This window comes from Halichoeres trimaculatus, unplaced genomic scaffold, assembly GCF_033239565.1.
Source record: "Halichoeres trimaculatus isolate MK-OKI-2021-1 unplaced genomic scaffold, fHalTri1.1 fHalTri1_scaffold_2, whole genome shotgun sequence".
Lineage (NCBI taxonomy): Eukaryota > Metazoa > Chordata > Actinopteri > Labriformes > Labridae > Halichoeres > Halichoeres trimaculatus.
In genome coordinates, this window is record NW_027437180.1 from 6755920 (window position 1) to 6775090 (window position 19171).

At 39.5% G+C, this 19171-nt stretch overlaps 1 protein-coding gene across 3 annotated transcripts in view; it reads left to right on the forward strand.

Annotated features, from left to right (window-relative positions):
- The window catches only part of rptor (regulatory associated protein of MTOR, complex 1), a 347202-nt gene that overhangs the window by 172546 nt on the left and 155485 nt on the right, over nt 1–19171 (forward strand). For all 3 annotated transcript variants that reach the window (XM_074690536.1, XM_074690552.1, XM_074690545.1), the window contains exon 8: nt 6513–6572. In XM_074690536.1, coding sequence (XP_074546637.1) covers nt 6513–6572 — 60 coding nt within the window. The remainder of the gene's footprint in view (nt 1–6512; nt 6573–19171) is intronic.

Genomic DNA, 19171 nt, shown 5'->3' on the forward strand with positions numbered 1-19171 from the left:
TCTGTAGGACACTGAAAATAAATAAAATGAAATTTGAATAAGTAATATGGTAAAAATGAGAAAGCCTAACTCGGTGGGTAACAAAAACAGCTAAAGCAGAGCAGGTCATAAAATTAGAAGTGATAGATCTGGTCTAAAAAGGAGAAATAAAACAGGTTAAGAGGATTTAAATAAATAAAATAAGAACAATATATTATACTAAATACAATCAGCTGAAAGCCAGACTAAAAAGGTAGGTCTTGAGTTTACTTTTAAAAATATGAACAGTAGGAGCTACCCTCAGGTCTTGAGGTAGGCTGTTCCACAGATGGGGGACATAATAATAGAAAGAGGCTTCCCCAAGTGTTTTAGTTCTAACTTCAGGTACCATTAAAGTCGACTACCTGATGACCTGAGAGCCCTACTTGGCTCAAATGATAAAAGCAAATCTGATAAATATAAAGGAGCAAGACCTTTAAGAGATTTTTTAGACCAATAAAAGAACCTTAAATTCTATTCTAAATCTTTTCTAGTTACTTATGTGACATAATTGTATCAATATGACTTCAAAATACAAAAGTATTGTTGTGTTGTCTGCAAAAGTCATGGCATTAGCCTCTATGTTGAGCAGTTATTAACTCTATGTGTTGTTTTTCGTTTGTTACACATTTGATCATTTGCAGCTCCCCTGTCCCTAAATCCTACTGACGCCCCTGCTGTTCAGACAACATAAATGAACCAGAAAGGGTTAACTGTTAAACTGTTTTTATTTTGCACTTCAGTTTATTTAAAAATACGTATAATCCGACAGTTGTCTGTATTATTTGGCACTTCTAATATTATTTTTTAAATATTAAAAAAGAAAAACAAACCATAAACTCAGAGAATTTTTTGTGTGTGTGTTTTATTTTGGTCTTAATGGCAATGTGACTGTTCTATCTTTGAGCAAAATGATTTGTAACTATGAATTATAGTTTTATGTTTCAAAAGTACTAGTAGTATCAGTACTTGGTATCGATGAGTCCGAAAGAGGGAGTACTCCTACATATATTGGGCTGAAAAAAGTGGTATCAAACTTCCCTACATTCATTGCATTAGTGTTTTGTTTTTCTTTTAGCTTCTTATTTTCTGCAGTAAAAAACTTTATAATGTCTTTATACAGGAAAAACAAAAACCTGACTGTTTTTTCACCTTCTTTTACCTTTCCAGTGAGACAAAATATAGTTTGTCTTGGGCTTAAGAAAATGGAAAGAAGGCAAACATCACACCTTTCTAAATCAAAGCATCAGAGTTAAGTTGCTTGCGTGGCTTTCTTTATTCATTTATGTTCTAACTTATGACTGACAGAGCAGACAGGGACCCCCAAAGGACCAGATGTGATGCCGCAATTTCCCCAGGTCATCTTTAGTACCTAAAAAGCATCCATCATTACAAGTAAACGTGAGAGTTCACAGTCACAAAAATGCAGATTGTGGTTTGCATGGAGAGGGGTTGATCATTAAAACTTTCCAACAAGCTGTCCTGCTTCCATTTCTCCTCCTCTGTTATTGGAGCGCCTGGCCTCTCTCAGGGCCCAGGCTGTTCTTTAAAGAGACAGTAAATCACAATAGTGTCATGTGGGATCTCATTATTCTCCAGCATCAGAATAAACCTCTGAATGTGGATACCATAGATAAAGTCACATCGAGGCTGGATCAGCTGTAGGATGAAAACTCTCAATCTATGCAGGAGTCTTTGCTTTTGGAGAAGGATTTACTCCTGGGCATGCTGATGGATTCAGTAAGTGGAAGAAAAACATGATTATTATCTCCAAACCTGACTGAATGTTGGAGCTGTGACTGTGTCTTTGACAAAGAAGTGCAGATGTTATGGTTTCATTATCCGTCAGTACATTTCTAAAATCAGTTTCATGAAGCCATTATTTTACCTCTATGCTCCACTTTGTGTGGATACATTTTGATCTTACACCTCATCTCTTTGAGATACTGGATGTTCAGAAGTTAAACCTATGGTCTACGATCTGAAACCCAGTTTGGCTGATGAGACACATCTGAAAAACGGAGCCACACTCACCCCTCCCCTCCGTGTTCCAAGATCCCGCCCCCCAGCTCGTATGGCCCTTCTTCGCCTCCTAACAACACGCACCTCCGACAGAGCAAGAAGCCCGCCGGCAGAAAATGTAACAAACAAGACAGTCATCCTCCTTGTAACACACAGTGGCAGCTTTTTCAATTGAACCGGCGCGATCAAAACCATGAATTAGCCGGCGAAGCAGGTCTGGCGTTACCACTGCCAGCTGATCAGAGCAGAGCCGACTGTGGGCTCGGCTTTACCTTTCTCAAGTTGTCTTCACCAGCTCAGTTTACAATGCTAAAGATGTGTGGCTAACTTATGCTAAAATCTATTGACAGAGCCAACCCGTTCCGACCAGCAGCATTCAGTCATTAGCCAGTACAGGCACAGACTAACCAGAGTTATTCAGCTGACATCTCCCACTGTGGTAAACAAAGTCATTACCTGTTCAACAGAAACTCAGCTGTCTCTGCGTCAGTCTTCAGTCCCAAATCCCTCTGCAGCTTTTTCCACCGGTCGTACATTTCTCCAATTTTCAGTCTCTGTTGGCACCTGTATCGCTCATAATTCTTCCTTGCTTCAGCCTTTTCCTTGAAACATTTTTGTTTTCTTCCCTTCCCTGTGGAGGGTAACAGTAACAGCTTTCTGGTTTCGGTCTTCTCTGGCTCCATGACGCTTCGGTAGCTGAGCAGCTAGCTGACGTGAGAGGGGTAGTGGGGAACGAGGTGGGACCATGGGCATGACTGTGCGAAGCAAGGGAGACAGGGGATTGGATGGACTCACGGACCAATCCATACTAGTTGACCAATCCGAACCGCGCATGCCATGCCCGGTTCGGATTGGTCAACTAGTATGCAGCTTTGCAGCGGATATACTGAATGGATTTTTTCCGTTCTTTTTGGTCTTTGTATTGTGTAGATTGGACCATTGGACCATAACAGCCATATAAACGGTGTTATTAAGATGTACAAAGCTTCCAAATCATAGACCATAGCTTTAATTAAATAGGTTAAACATTGTTTTCAGGTACTGTGTTGCTGAAATGTCAGCCAGAATTCCTACATTTCCTGCAAGTTTTGGCTTTATTTCCTAAGAGGAGTCACATCGTGTTCACTTTCCCTGATCCTGTTGAATCTGCATAGCAGTGCAGCACGAGCTGGGGTCTTGATCCAGTTTGGCACCCCCAGGCTCAGAGTTAAGCAAAACAAGAAAACTCAGAACAACAAAATAAAGATCAGCAAACAAATCACAAATATTCCTGACAGTGTAAGAATAACAGCAGCTCATCTGTTCTCAGCTGAGCTTCAGTTTGTAGATCATAAAAAGAGACTTAAATTCTCACTGATCTTGTTTTATGATCTACAAACGCAAACACAACCAGCAGCAGCGAGACTGATGAGTCTGTGTAAAGTTAGGCTCTCTGAGAAACAACATATTTCATGAGTCATACTCTTCTTTTAAAAACAGTGTTCTATTTATGTTTGTATCTGAAAACACTTCTTACTCATGTACAGGATGAAATCTGCTCAGAGATTAGAAGTTCTGCTTTGTTCCCAAGGGGCACCAAATCAACACAGACTAAATGTTCCTCATAAGAGCTGTAAGCAGCTGAGATATCAATCTTTATAAGGTGTTTCACATCCTCTAACTCAGAGAATAAGGGGTTTTATTGGTGTCACCTGTTGGACAAACTGATTTCATTTCAGGGTCCGATGAGAGGGAAATGATCCGTCAGTGTGAGAATAATTCACTGTCATCAGCCACAGGCATGTGGGCGTTCTTTGAATTATTTAGAAGCATCAAATAATAAAGCCTGTCTGAAAATCCAATACAAAGAATTGCAAATAAGTAATGCAGGAAATCTCAATACATTTTTATTTTAAAGATCAGTATGTTTTTATGTTTGTATCAGTATTGTTTCCCTCTCAAAGGTCTGTACCCAGGTCTCTTTCAGGTTCTGTTGAGTGTTGAGCTCTTGTGTTTTGTTTTTGCAAACTACTGGATCATTCCCTCTGGAAAAGCTAATGAACAAAGAAAGACCACTTCAGAGTTTCTCTTCATGCTCTCAGTGGCCCAAATGATTCAAGATTTCCATTTATTGCTAATTTTAACCCTAAATCCATTTAGGTTCTTTCAAATACTGGACATGCTTACAAGACATTACCATACTGAAATGAATTAACAAGATTTCTGTGTGCACAGGTGAAACATTTGAAACACAGACAATAACCCTGCACCCAGTAGCTGATGCACGGCTAACTTTCAACTTGAGGAAGGGATATTGTGCTTCTGTTAGGCTTTTTACTGTCCCTCTAGTACCTCCAAACTGTTTTTTCATGATTAGCTTAACACAATCACATTTTTCTTACACTGAGGTTCCAGAAAAACCTTCTTTTAGCTTTTGTCTGAAACACTTTGGGCAGACTTTGGTGTTTGAGGCCCACCCCTTCATCATTCCATCAACCAATCAGGGGTTCTGTACTTGTTGACATCATCAAATCAGCAAGTCTCATGGAGATCTTGCGAATATCTTGTGAAGATCTCATGCTGCTTTTTAGAACACATCATTTTGATCAGTTTACAGATAAAGAGATTTCTAAAAAATACAAACATCCAGAATTTATATTTAACATCCACTTTTAAAAGTTTGGGAGAAAAGAAACTGCAAGTCAAGAGTGACACAATGAACTTTATAAACTTTACCAATGAGTACAGTACACTTCCATGTAGGGTTGCAAAATTGTGGAGGTTCTCTAAGTTAGAAGCGTTTCATGAGAATTTTCAGAAATTGATGGAAATTAAAGGGAATTTACATTAACTGCCTTTACCCTGTTATATTCTTATGAATGTTAAATGTTTTGGTTTGTTATAAGAAGATGTGTATACAAACATGTCTAATGCATTATTTTGAAATGGCATTATGAATTGATTTAAGTCTTACTCTTAGGGATATAGGTGTTGATATAAGCCCGCCTCTAAAAATTAAACATATTTTGATTAGCATTTATTTGTTTACATAAAATGTGTCCATACTTAAAGTTGAACCATACATTCAAATATTATTACTTCAGTACTGTCATCAAAATAAACTTCTAGACTTCAAATCCAGACATTAAGTCTCAATGGAAACACTGTAGGATAGTGAAGTAGTGTTGATGATTATCAAATGTGCTTGGAAGTGTTTGCAAATGTGATTCATGGTACACAGTTGACTTTGCATTCAATCATGTTGTTTCAACCAGGGACATTTTTGACAGAAGGAAAATTTAGAAAACATCTAATTTTCGGTCTGTTTCCCACCACTTTACAACCGTACTTACATGTTATATTTCCTTCTTTTTTTTTTTTCTTTTTTTTAATCATGTTATTGTTTGGTTTTTTGTGCCTTTAATCAGAGAGGATAGGACAGTGGATAGAGCAGGAAACAGGGCGGGAGTTGGGAGTAACATGCAAGAAAGAGGCTACAGGCTGGATACAAAGCCCAGGCCACCTGCGCAAGGGCAAATCTCATGGAGTGCAACCTAGACCACTAGGCCATCTGTGCTCCACATGTAATGATATTTCTAATGAGGTTCAAAATCGGGAAATACATGTCTCACCCTCCCGTTGACAAAAAAACCATTGAAGACTCGTTGGCTTCTCCTGCCTGTGATTCCAGGTTGTCTGTAACACCCTATCAGTCTTAAAAAACCCAAACTGGTGACATTTTTTAGAGGTTCTCATTTTGATGTGTCATGATTCAAGCTGTCATACAGACCACGCTGTGCAGTGAAAAGGAGCTAGCTGGTCAGCCGCTTGGTTTTCTTCTGTTGGTCTTATCTCTGGGTGGAGCCAGCCATTCAAATGAACCATACTCACCACCTACTATGAACCTATCAGTGACTTGATTTAAGATTTATTTCAGTAAAATATCAATGATTTGTGTTTTCAAGAAAAGATGGTTATTGTTAACACATCTGAATCCTTGCTTCTTATTTGTTCATCACATTTAAAGGGGTGGCACAAAATATCAGTACACACACACACGGTCAAATAAAGCTGCTGTTAAGGGTGTGTGATGACTTGCAGTGAGCTCCAGCTCTCAGCTGTTAGTCTGTCAAGGCTCTGGACACCAGGCGGCTGTGAGTTACAGCTGGTCGAGCCGTCAGAGCTCAGCTCACTGTAAACAATAACCTCCATGTTGGATGTTTATGAAAAACTGTAAGGCTGTGTTTACTCCCCCCCTGCCCCCTCCTCTTTGACAATAACACGGCCAAAACACACTTATCAAAGTGCTCAGAGGTTGTAACATTTAAAGCTCTCATTTTTCATTTGAGTGCTTTATCTGTTGATTGTCTCCTGCAGGTCGTAAAGCTTCCTGTAGAGGCCAAACGTTTTTATTGCTTTGTCTAGTCTGTGAACGTTCTCTTTTTGCTGCTCAGCTCTCATCAGGAGTTTTTCCCCTCTGTTTTTTTTTCCAGGTTTTGTATGCAGAAGAGCGCTAAGTTGGTGCCAGGGGTGACGTTAGACCTCATTGAGAAGTAAGTGGCACTCCACCAGCATAGTGAAAAAACAAACCAAAAAAAAAGTCTCTGTCACAGCTCTTTTCCCTCTCACTGTCTCTCCTCCCTCTCAGTGTGTACAGGCTAGGAAATCATTATCCTGTTTTCCTCCTGTCCGTCTGTCTTCCTGTCTCTCCCCTTCTGCTCGCCCCTCCTCATTGCCAGCACTCCCCCTCTGTTGTTTCCCATCCTGCAGGTATAATTCTCTGCCTTTGCTTCCCCCTCACAGCCAAAGCGGCACTCGTTTGGCAGATTTAAGGTTTCACATTTCTTCAATAAACCTCCAGGTGCCAAGCAACCGAGCAGGGAACATCTCTTGCTCTTAGGCACACAATCTCAGCTCTCAATACGGCTGTCATCTCCAAAGTTTTAATAGTTTCACTGAACCATCAGGGGTGGCATTGCGGGGGAAGGCTAAATGACACCCGTAAAGTAAGAAGTAGTAACTTAAAACAGACTGTCACATCTCAGCGGAAAAAAGATACCTTGTTGGAAAGTACCTTGAGGTGCTAAAGTGCCTCAGCAGTCAGTTAATAATATTTGTGAAAGGTGAATTATCTCCGCAGCTGTTTGAGCCCCAAGATTCCAGTTTGTGAAATACGCATGAACATCTTCACAACGTACGTGTGTTTAAGTTCGAGTCTGTGGTCGTAGAAATGTTCTTACTCTGCGCACAAGTCCCGTGATTACACCCTGCACCAGCCAATTTTCCTCACACCAGAATCAGAATCATTCTAAACTGACAGGCGTGTGCCCACAACCTGCAGTCAGCATAAACCACATCCCAGTTCATCTATATAAGGACATCTGCTCAGTGCCTCAGGAGGAGGCACCACAGACCTCGACATCCACGTCGCAAGCGTCACATTGCATACCCACCGAAAGCGTTGAGAGTGAATGTATTCACGTGTCAGGTGAAATCGCACTGCGCTAGACGCTCGAGTTTTGACGCTGGTACAAATATACAAAAAACGCTCACCGCTCGCCACGGCCATCATCATTTCATCGTCGAACATGGCTCCGATCACCACCATCGCTGCTCTGTACCTGCTGTCGAGAAGTTAGCTGCGGGCTAGGCGCCAACGTTGGTACAGGATGCATGCTACCCTACAGAGATGGTGTGAGCTCGGTGAGTTCCACCGTCTCTTGCAGGAGCTGCGTCTGGACAACGGCCGGTTCCAGCCGTACTTCAGGCTGACTGTTGCCCAGTTTGAAGACCTGCTATCCAGGGTTGGTGCCAGGATCTCCCGCCTGGATACCAACTACAGGTGCTCCATTCCAGCTGCGGAGCACCTGTCCTTCGGTGACGATCTCCACGCTGATAGGCTGTCCCGGCGCGTTAAGACGCTCGCTCGCTCACTTGAAAAGTTCAATTATTTCAACTCGAGCGTCAAGCATTGAGTAGTGAGCAGCGAGCGTTTTTCGCTGGAAACGCTCACCGCTCAACGCTTGAACGCTTGACGCTGCTCTATGCTTGCCCCGACGCAGCGTCAATTCGCGGTTTTAAATTGACTTTGTATGTAGTATCAACGCGCGACGCTTTAGGTGGGCACACACTGTCTGCCACAGCCCACTCCCCTGTCCCCTCACCAGGAGTCTTTACAAGGTCATCAATAATCCGTGGGCGCTCCGGGGTGCTCTGGGGGAGATCGCAACGGGTATCCAAATCATACATGATGCATATTAAATAGGGCTGACGACGAATGGATAAAAGTGGTAAAAATCCATTAGTAAAAACATCAACAAAGTTTTTCCATAATCAATGCTCTATGCTGCACCATCACTGTATTAGTTTCTCTTCGGTTTGTTTGTCTTCTTCCTTTCTGTCGGACTTTCTAGAAGTTGGCAACTAGTTGAATGTGCTTTACCACCACCTACTGGACTGGAGTGTAGATTACCTGGGCTGTATGCGTCACATGTTAACAGATCAACATGGCATGTGAGGGGAACAAGTAAACACGTGAATAATGGCAGAGCTGGAGAAGCTGTTTGTCCTAAAATATTCAGTTTAGTAGTATTTCACGCTGAGTAAAAGCACACAGCGTGGTAACTGACAAAAATGACCTCACATGGCGGCAGTACGACTTTAAAGATCCAGCACATTTAAGGGAGCTTTGTCTTTTTACTAAATCGTCACCCCGTTTAAGAACCACAAGGAGTTCATCAAACCAACATTAGCTTTAGCATTAGCTGCTTTATATGGTGGTAGGGCAGAGGGGGTGTACTATTTGACCTGCAGGTGAAAAGATTAAGGACTCTTTTTTTTTTTTTTTTTTTATTTATTTATTTTTTTACCTTTTTGGTCCACTAAGCTCTTAATCAATCGTAACAATATGTTTTCTATTCTGGCCATGCTGTTGATTCTTTAAGTGACATTAAATTAATGTCATTCATGTTCTTTTTTTCCCCAAATCATCGATTAATCGTAACCATATTCATCAGAGTATTACTAATTTAATTGTTAGTCGCAGCCCTAATATTAAAACAGTTGCTGGATATTTTTGTGAGCAAATATATACGTCTAAGGTATCAGTGAAACTGTGTCATTTGTTCAGAAAATGTCTGTCATGAGAAGAAGCAGTTGTTTCATGTCTCTTACAGTTTACATTTAGAAACTTCATCTCCATTTCAGACGCTTCATTTACCATACCCAGGGATTTCAGTAACATCCAAACTGTGACAATTAAAATGAACATTGTGTTATGTTGAATTGTTAGACTAAGTATTTAATTTAAGATTCAATATCATTATCATTATATGTGTAATAAGGGCAGAAATGTGTCAATTTCATGGTTATTTAACACATTGTCAGCTCACAGTCTTAATTTAAAATTTTATTGAAGTCTTTTCTTCTTTTATTTAAAGTAGTCTAAATATGTCATGCATTTAGTTAAAGGTGTATGTTTACATTTCTGAGAGTTGGTCGTCATCATTTGTGCGTATGCATGGTCCTAGGAGGTTCTGAATTTATTCACAGACTAAGAAAAAATTTAAGTAAGAAAGTATTGTATCACAGTATCACAGATTTGTGCGTCAAATGTTCGTACGTATGACTTAGGAATAAAATTGTGCATATGTCTTGTTTGTGAATAAGGCCCATTGTTGGCTGAGAGAGAAGGTGTATGCTGACCTGCTCTCACCCTTTTGTGATTGTGTGTCTATATGTGTGTGTCTCCCTGCAGCTTACAGCAGTGGTCCCCTGATAACACACTGACTTTCCTGTCTAAGCTAAAACTTTGGTGTCTCCACTTCAGAGGGATACTTCTGTTGGTCTCACCTCTGTCAGGTGAACTAAAGTGGTTCTGATAATGTTATAATCTGAACCCTCAGAGTTTCCTAATGTGCTGCTCTGAAGAGACACCTGCTTTTTTCAGACAGGATTATTTAATGTTTATATTTTCTGTGATGTTGTTGTATATATTTTAGGAAGAACGCATGGCCCCAAGCAGCTTACTTCCTACTAACCACCAAAGACTGCTTCGACTGGTGGGACTTCTTAAAAGTCATCTTCAGTTGGAAGGCTTAAAAACACCTTCAGAGGTCATGAACTCTGCGTTATAATGCTTTGATTGACTAATCAGTTGAAATGGACAAAAAAACAGTCAGATTGATGGCTTTTTGGAACAAAATGCATGCGCTATATCTGCGCCTACAACATCAGTTTAGAGTAGGGGTGGGCGTATCAATCTAAATATTAATAGTATTGATACCAAGATGAGTATTGGTATCAGATCGATAATAACCCGATGAAATTGATGCTGCAGTTTCTCTTATGTCGTCTAGCAGTTTACTTTAATTTCCTCCATCTGCCGCTTCTCTGTGCAAATAGGAAGAACCTTTTTGTTATTTTGCACTTGTGGTTTTTTTTTCTAAAACAATTGTGGTGGTAGAATAATTATTTTATTACTTTTATACAGTTAAAATTGTGTTCTATTGTTGAGGTTAGTTAACAAAAAGCATTTTTATTGCCTAAAATCTTTGTGCTTTGTTTTACCGTTATCATAATCAAAATCAACCAACTCAAGGCAAAATCACAAAATTATACAATGATCATTACATTGCATGTAAAAGGTATCAGTGTCAATATCAGTATTGACAATACTAGCCCTGTATTTACTTGGTATCGGATTGATATCAAAATTCCCAGTATCACCCACCCCGAGTTTAGAAAAACAAATAGTGTCTGCAGACACTTTAGGCAGCCCTATCGGTGTGGCTGCTGTCAAAAAAAAAAAAAAAAAAAAAAGAAAGAAATAAGACTATGAGCTCAGTCAGAACAAGACTGGATTATTGAGGTGCATGTAAACTGCTTAGTCAGACCAGGAACAGACGGGGCATAGCCTGGTCAACATGTTGATTATGTGATTGCTATTAGACCGCAGTTAGATTCGGCAAGACTGGGCATGTCTCTGTGTTCAGTGCAAGCAAATGTCAACTGGAAGATGAAGTAGATGACCATGATAAATCAGGTCACTGCGCTCACACCAAAAAAAAACATGTAATGCATTAACATTAACATGTATAGTATGTAAGAAACATAAAGAGCTACAGCTGCATCCGCATCCGCCATCATCTTTAGAATGTTGTTTCCTCTTAAGGTGAACCAGAATGAGTTAGATATGGACCCATCTTGACTTACTACAAAAGGACGCAGCACCACCTGTCAGAGTAGAGTGAGACGTTCTCTCCCAGAAGTCAGATTCCCGTTTGCATGTGTACGCAGACAGGACTAGACCCCCCTCTGGGTCTTAAAATGATTGCGCTATGACCTTAGTCGGACCTCTGAGTGCATGTAAACATAACGGCTTTTAGCCATCCTCTGTTGTGTCCATTACTGTTCTGCATTGTACCAGCAGATTTCTGGTGCCGTGGAATTGTGGGAAATATGCCACCATCACATTTCACAACAGTTAGACCTCATACCGTTCTTAACCTTTTCCAACTTAATAAGGTCAGAAATATCTTGCAGTGGTATTCAAGCCAGCTCTGTTTTTATCGAAAGGTTTATTCAGGTTTAGCAATTTTGTTTAAAATAAATTGTAGTATTTCATCAAATTAAGTCATCCTACTTTCAGATCATCAGCATTTATAATTGCATTTTTTTAAAAAAAATGGGCGAATCGCTAGCCACACTTCGGCTTTATTTATTTATTTTTTTTATTTACTCAAATGGATAAGTTTTTGGAAGTGAATATTTCTATTAGACATCCACCTGAGTTAACAAACACATTACAGTTTCCCCCCAAATCAGCCTTTATCTGCTAGAAAATAAAACTTTAAAAACAAGAACAGAATTTAGCTCCGGACACATGAATATGACCTTTTTTTTTTTTCAAGTCAATTCGAATATATATTTCATAATTTATGAGGAACTTTATCAATATGTAAAGCTATTTACATTAGCATTTTAGCCAAGAGCATACCATCTACTAAATCTAAATGAACCCTACATAAATGGCACAGATACAACATTAGTATTCCACTGTGGTGGTCAAACTTGTAAATAAATAAAGGAGAAATGAATATGCATTGAATAGTGTTAGAAACATTGAGATGAATTGTTAGAGTAGCTAATTAATGAGTTTAATGGATGCTTGACAGACAAAGGTGAAGGTGAGAGATCCACCTTTCTGCTCTGACCGGAGGTGGCGTTACCGGCTGTGTGGTGTTTGTGTGACATCTATCACATCATCTACGGCTTTTTGTAGTCTTTGTAGTTCAGCCATGCAGTGCTGATCATGGGTTCCTGCTCCAGTTCAATAATAAAAGGCATGGTTTATTTAATGAGTTGTAATGATTGTTAGATAGGAACAGAAACAGGGCTGATGTATTGAAGGTTTGGTAAAATTGCTCCTTTTACATCACTAAACATCCTGAAAAACAGAGTTTAGAGGACATGCAACAAATGTTTTGAGTGTTTTCTGAGTCTCAGAGCTTTATGTGTTAGTAGCCTTTATGGAAGAGTAGAGGAAGAGTCCCTGTTTTGAAAACAAAACCTGAGGAGAAGATGTCAAAAGGAAGTGATGCACAGCTTACAGGCAAGGATGTAAGTTTAGTGACTGTGATGTATGAGAAACCAACTCCAGATACAACTTTCAGCCAGATCACTATGTGTCTGGTTGGTTTGGCTGATTGGATTTGCAAATGTAACCAAACTGACAAAAAGCCAGGCTCTTGTTATCTGTTGTTTTGTTTCCTGTTGTTTCTTATTTGCTCACAGATTGTTTAGGAAAGACATGTCTAAAATCAGACCTGGGGGCTATCGCAGACTGAGGTCTGTTTTTATATGGTCCCCATCTTTCATCTTAAAATGTAATAAACATGGCATTGAACTGAATCATGTGCTGAATGTGAGCATTTACAGTTTCTGTCAAGGTCACAAACAAAACCAAAGCATATCTAGACATTTCTCACTAAACCACATCTGGACTGTGCATGGGCTGTCTGTATGAAGCTAACACTCAGTACACTCTAGGAAACACAATAACTCTCACAGCTGACGTCTTTAAATGAACGGATTTATCATGACGTAAAAAATGTGAGTTCAAAAAATACATTAGAGGAGATTGAAGTTACCAAATGGTGCAGAAACAGTGCATGGAACAGAAGTATTTAGAGTTAAAAATGTTGTTTGCAGTTCAAAAAGGTGTGAATCCTGACATATTTTTCCAATACCGCCCTCAACATTTTCCTTGAAGAGAAGCAAAGTTTTCTGGTGTTCATGCAGTAAGTTACACTGCAGAAAACTGACCACTGATCATCTGCAGTAATGCGGGTAACGCTTTACTTAGTAACATGAGTAGAGCAATATAACTTAAGCCGTGATAAGCAGGGGCGTGCCCAGACTTTTTCGACTGGGGGTACTGGGGAGCAGAGTACTGAGGATTATGGGAGCAGACTTTCTATCATTTAAATTTTGCTTATTTGTAATACAAATTCAGGATTAGCAGAATACAGCTTTAACAAAAAAAATTAAACTGATAAAAACCAAATTAGACTAAAACAAAGAAGTTAAAAAAAAAAAGATTTAAATCTAAAATTTAACTGAACAGTGCACCAAAAAAGGGGTTATAAAGCCTTCTTTAATTGTATTTTAAAATTCAAAATGTATCAATGAATATTTTTGTTTTTTATTGTTAAGTACACATTACACAGCCTTTAATAGTCTCTGCATATTCCTTTAAAACAAAACATGAAGACTCAATTATTGTTATTTATTATATTCACAATTGCACAATTTTGCCAAATCATGCAGCTGCAGGTGTTGTTGAATGTAACTAAAAAAGTAACTTTTAATCCAACATGGTTCTTTTAAAATTGAATAATCAGTAGATTAGTAGTATCAGTAGTAACTAAGTTACTTTTTATAGGAGTAAACAGTAACTGGATTACTTTGTCAAGGGAACTGAGGCAACACTAGCTGCGTTTCCATTAAACTTTTTCACAAAATTAAAGTGATATTTCTGAAGTTTGGATAAAGAACAATTTTGCCTTGCAGGTGTTTCCATTACAACCAGAAATGTGCACAACTACAGTAAAGCGGAACATAATGTCCGTCCAGACGCTGCACTCATGATGATGCTGATTCTTGAACATTAGTGTTTTTTATTCACTGCTCAAACTGTCGGCCGTGATCATGCTAACTCAAAACAGGCAGGAACAAAACACTGAATGAAGATCATCACCTCCAGCTCACATACTCTCACTCACGCACATAGACCTCCGCCCCTCCTTCCTGCTGCTCTCTGACCCACTCCTGCCAGAGTCTGGTTGTGTAGCAGTGGACACGTACAAGGAGGTGAGGGAGGTGCGTTGTTATGACAACGTGACGTTTTTGCGAAGAAGGTGTTTCCATTGCACTTTTGCGAGAAACTTCAATATCAAAACTTCTGAAAAACCACCTCATGAGAGCATAAAACTTTTTAGCCAAATTTGAGAGGTTTTTCGAAAATGTGGCGTTTCCGTTACCATTTTTTATTGCATATTTTGCGTTTTGCGCAATTCTAGTTGTAATGAAAACACAGCTACTAATCACCTGGTAGAGAACTAAGGAACAGGTGAGGTTTGATTTCACAAGTCTGTAATGATGGTACAAGGATGTTTGAGCACACTTAGAGACTGATTTTTACAGAAATGTCTAAAAGAAATCAACCTTCACTCTGTCAACAGCAGTGCAAAGGGAAAATGACTTCCCTCATTCATTGTGTGTGACAAACAAGCGTGTTCAGTTGTCTTCATTTGCAGGGATCCTGCCTTCTGCCAGTACTTGGCTTCCCTCAGTATGTTTGGGCTCCTTCAGGTCTTTGGTAGCGCTCTTTTCTTTTCACCCAGTGCTGCTTTCGCTTTCATCTGCAGCCTTGGGTCGATTCTTATTATTGTATCCAGTTTAATATTAACGACTGTTTTATCATTTCAACACAGAGTTTGGAGAAAGTTTCAAGAGTAAATAGTTTCTTCATCCCCAAAAAGAGAAAATATGACTCACCACTTCCACATGTATTGAATTTAATAAGTTCATCTCATAACAGCCGTGATACCATCTCCTCATTTCCTCCTCTGACGGTAATTTGTTCAATCACCAAGTGGATTATTTGTGCAGAGCTTGGATGCTCGATATCAACTTTCTTCCTGTGTTTCTATCAGATAAATATGGATTATCATTAAGTTAGTCATGTTCTCACCTCTCTACATCATCTTGGAAGATGTTCATCCTTCTATTACCACTGAATTATCTTTAGCAGCTCGCTCACGGTTTCCTGTGATATTTGTTTTATTTTCCCAGTTTCGCCCATTCCTCCTCCTCCTTCTCTGTCAGGCACCACTTCTCCAAGTATTATGCAGGAAACACCGCATACAGAGCTGCTGCCCACTGACTCCCAAAGCAGTGCCCGAGCCATGGCAAACATCTTTGAAGAAATATGCCCTTTTTTCGTTTGTCTTTCACTTTCATTTTACATTCTGCCTTTTCACCCACCCCAACATCAGTCAGTGAATTTGACAACAGTGAAGTTTTCCAGTCATGCTCCGGCTCCTGTGTCCTCCTCAGCTTTCATCACTTGTCCCACCAGAATAAAGAGCGGGCTTCTGTGCCGGATGAGAAAAAAATCACTTTATGACCCACTTACTGGAAGGATGGTTTCAGCACCCACAGATATTCACTGGTTTTACGTCACGGACGGCATTGAGGAAAGAATTCTCAATGATCCCGTTTCTTTGTTTGACGTGGGTAAAACACTGAGCAGCGACATCAAAGACGAGAGGATGACAGAAGTTTCTGAATCACTCTGCACTGTCACAGAGGAAAAAAGCCTTGGGAAATTAACACAAAAAAACCAACAAATTATGAATTGAAAAGAAAAAAATATATAAACGACCTTTAAAAAAGAGGCGTCCTATCCGAATTACAGAGTAAATAATAGTATGATGAAAGGATATCTCACTGTCATTCATATATTCATTCATATATTCATTATGGTGTTGATTTTTCTATGAACATTTTTAATTTGGACAACCAAGATATTTATTTCTATTCGTTCATTTTCCTTCTTCTTTATGTTTTCATCACAATTCCTCTTTTCTTGCTTTCATAGATCTTCAAACCCAGGCTTTGTATAACACAATAAAAAAGATGCACAAACTACTCAAAATTAAAACAACTCCTGCTAAATTAATAAATCAAAAAGTTAAAGACCTAAAAACCTAAAAAAAAACACAGAAAATCAATGAATGGCCTAATGTTTATAAAGGATCATTTTGGTAGCCTAATTTTTTTAGTATAGATCTTTTTTTTCCCACACATATGATTCCTCACTCCACATACAGCTCCATACTGATTGTACTTTCCGTTTAAGGTTTTATAAACAGACACAATATCTGATTTTGTTTCAAAGCTGCTGTCAATAATAAGCTCAGATAAGGTTTAAATGAAACCCCACTTAACCAACCCATGCTAAAGAATACTTACCCTTAACATGCATTGAAGTGGGGTTGATTTGTGTGTAAAAACAGTCCTCATGAATAGAATTTACCATACTGACCCGAATATTGGACACTTTTTTTGTTAAAAATAATGTGGAAAGGGGAAGGGGGGTGCTCCTCTTATAATTGGGGTGTGACCACATGACTGCGACAGCAAAGAGCCCCAGCATTTCGTAAAGCCAGTGACCTCACGGTGGCTGCGCAGATCTGTCAATCCCAGCAGAGACGCAGTGACAGGAGCTATGAAGAGGAGATGAGAAAATGCTAATTTTAAGATAGTTATGGTCAGTGCAGCAGAGATGCTAAACAACTGTCAGGCAGACAAAAATATGAAGTTGTAGAGTGTAATGTCCCAAGATCATGCAGCCAAAAAGTGCCTGAAAAATGCAAACTGTAAAAGAAAACCTGTCTGTAGTCCACAACTTCCATTTCCAAGAGACTGACGGGACTGAAAAGTGTGTGTCAAAAATAAGAGCAGTCTAAAATTATTATTTTTAGGATTCTCTCAGAATTTGATTTTAAAAAATAGTTTCTCTAAACACAGTCAATTTTGGTTATTTGTCTTCTTTTCTAAGATTGGTCTCGAAAAGAGGAGGCTTTGGTCTATAATTGAGGTCGTCCTATATTCTAGTCATTACTAATGTCTACTATCTGGTCAAAAATATTTATCAAGTTATTTTGTCCTGGCTTTTTCTGCCTTTTTGCAAAGAGTGCAGGATAGTGGATAGAGCAGAGCAGGGTATAAATCAGGAGTGGGGAGTGACACTCAGGAAAGATATCACATGGCTTGAAACCGGGACTGACCGCTCGACGCTGACCTCATGGAGTGCCTGACCTCAGCCCTCACCCTCCCTGACATGTAGAAAATGATTTGGAATACGTCGTATGTGCTGGAGGATTCTGAGAGAACAACATTATCAAAGAGCTGACCTTGCATGTGTTTGTCTGTTTGCTTGCCTGAAATTGGATTTGGGACGATGTTGAATCCAAACAATGTTTATCCATAAGGGTCTGTGACCTTGAAATGACCTGCAAGCATGGAAGTCTTTAAAGTGGATCTTTTTGAATAATAAAAGAAACAAACTGTGAAACTTAAAAACTATTTCAGTATGTTAAAAACCTTTTGAAACAGAATATTGACACGTGTCAGTGCTGACAGGAGGCAGGGGTGGGGAAACATGCCTGTCTTCAGCAGCCTCAGCACTCCTGGTCTTGACTCCAGACAGGCGTTTTGTTTTTTCTTCAGCAAGGCGTGGTGGGACCTCTAATGCTTAAGTTGCGGTTTTGCTCATCGCATGTTGAACATGCTGTCCAGAGGGCAGAAAGGTTGACTCAGCTGTTGTCCTTCAGACTTAAATAATAGATGGTCCCAGAGCTCATAAAAGAAAAATGGAACTAAACCTCTTTGCCGTGTCCCTCTCTGCTCTGTGAAGCTGGCCAAGTATCCAAACCAAAGTTCAGTGCTAAAGTCAAAGACTTCTGAAGGAATAAGTCATCAAAGGAAAAATTTGTTACTAGAATAGACTGTAGTCAACTGTACTGAAGGTGCACAGACTAATGTTTATTTCACGAACCCTTAGTATAGAGAAATATTCTTCATGGTTAGCATGAACAATCTTGCTTGTATTGACAGAATAAAAAATGTTTTGTATCTCATATCTGGGGGGATCTGAATTTTTTTCCCTTCTCAGTAAAATCATCTGGGTTAAAATTATGGTCTGCAGGAGTTTTGGTTTCTTTTTAACAAACTCAAACTCAAACTGGGCTCCTCCTCCTCCTCTTTGGATCAGGGGTTGGAAGCGCACACCCACAGCGTCCATCTCTGACTATGTGAACACATTCTCTAGCCCAGTAATTTTTAAAGTGGGGGCCGTTGCCCCCTAGGAGACCACCAGGGGGCACTAGGGAGGCCTCAGAAAATCGGAGGGAAGGGAAAAAAAATGATTTTTTTTTTTCTTTTTTCTTGAAATAACATTTTTTCCTTAACATTTAACTCATAAATTGCTATAATTGTCGGATTCTCAAGTTTCCGATTGTACCTCTCTGCACCTTGTGTGACAGCTGCAACTTTGGCATGATGATGTCATGATCTTTTCCAACCTGGTGGTTTGAGCCAGGTTTATTAGAGTTTGTCAGCGATCTGAAAAAACTGAACTGACCTTTGAGGCTCTTTCCCTGTCTTACTACTGGCTACATGTAAGAAAGGAGTATCCCACTTTAGCTGGTGAGCCAGCTGGCTTTTGTTTGGAAATAATTTCCTGTTCTAAACAAATGTAATTATTGAAAAGTTCTTAAAAGTTAGAAAAAAATGTTCCTAAAGTTGACGTTTCTTTACATGTTTGAAACATACTCTGTTGTTTTCCAAAGGGGTTCCAGGGCCAGAAGCATATTGTTTGGAGGCCTTGGTATAGTTAAGTTTGGGAGCCCCTGCTCTAGCCTAGCAACCACCTGTAGCATTGAGTTTCTACATTGGGGAGACTCAAGAGCCATGCACCTGACTTGGCATGTTAGCACAAGCTGATCACAGGTATTTGACACCAACTTGCTCAGCAGAAAGCAAACTTGCCCTGCTCTTCATCCTGTGCTGCTTTTAAGCGCTA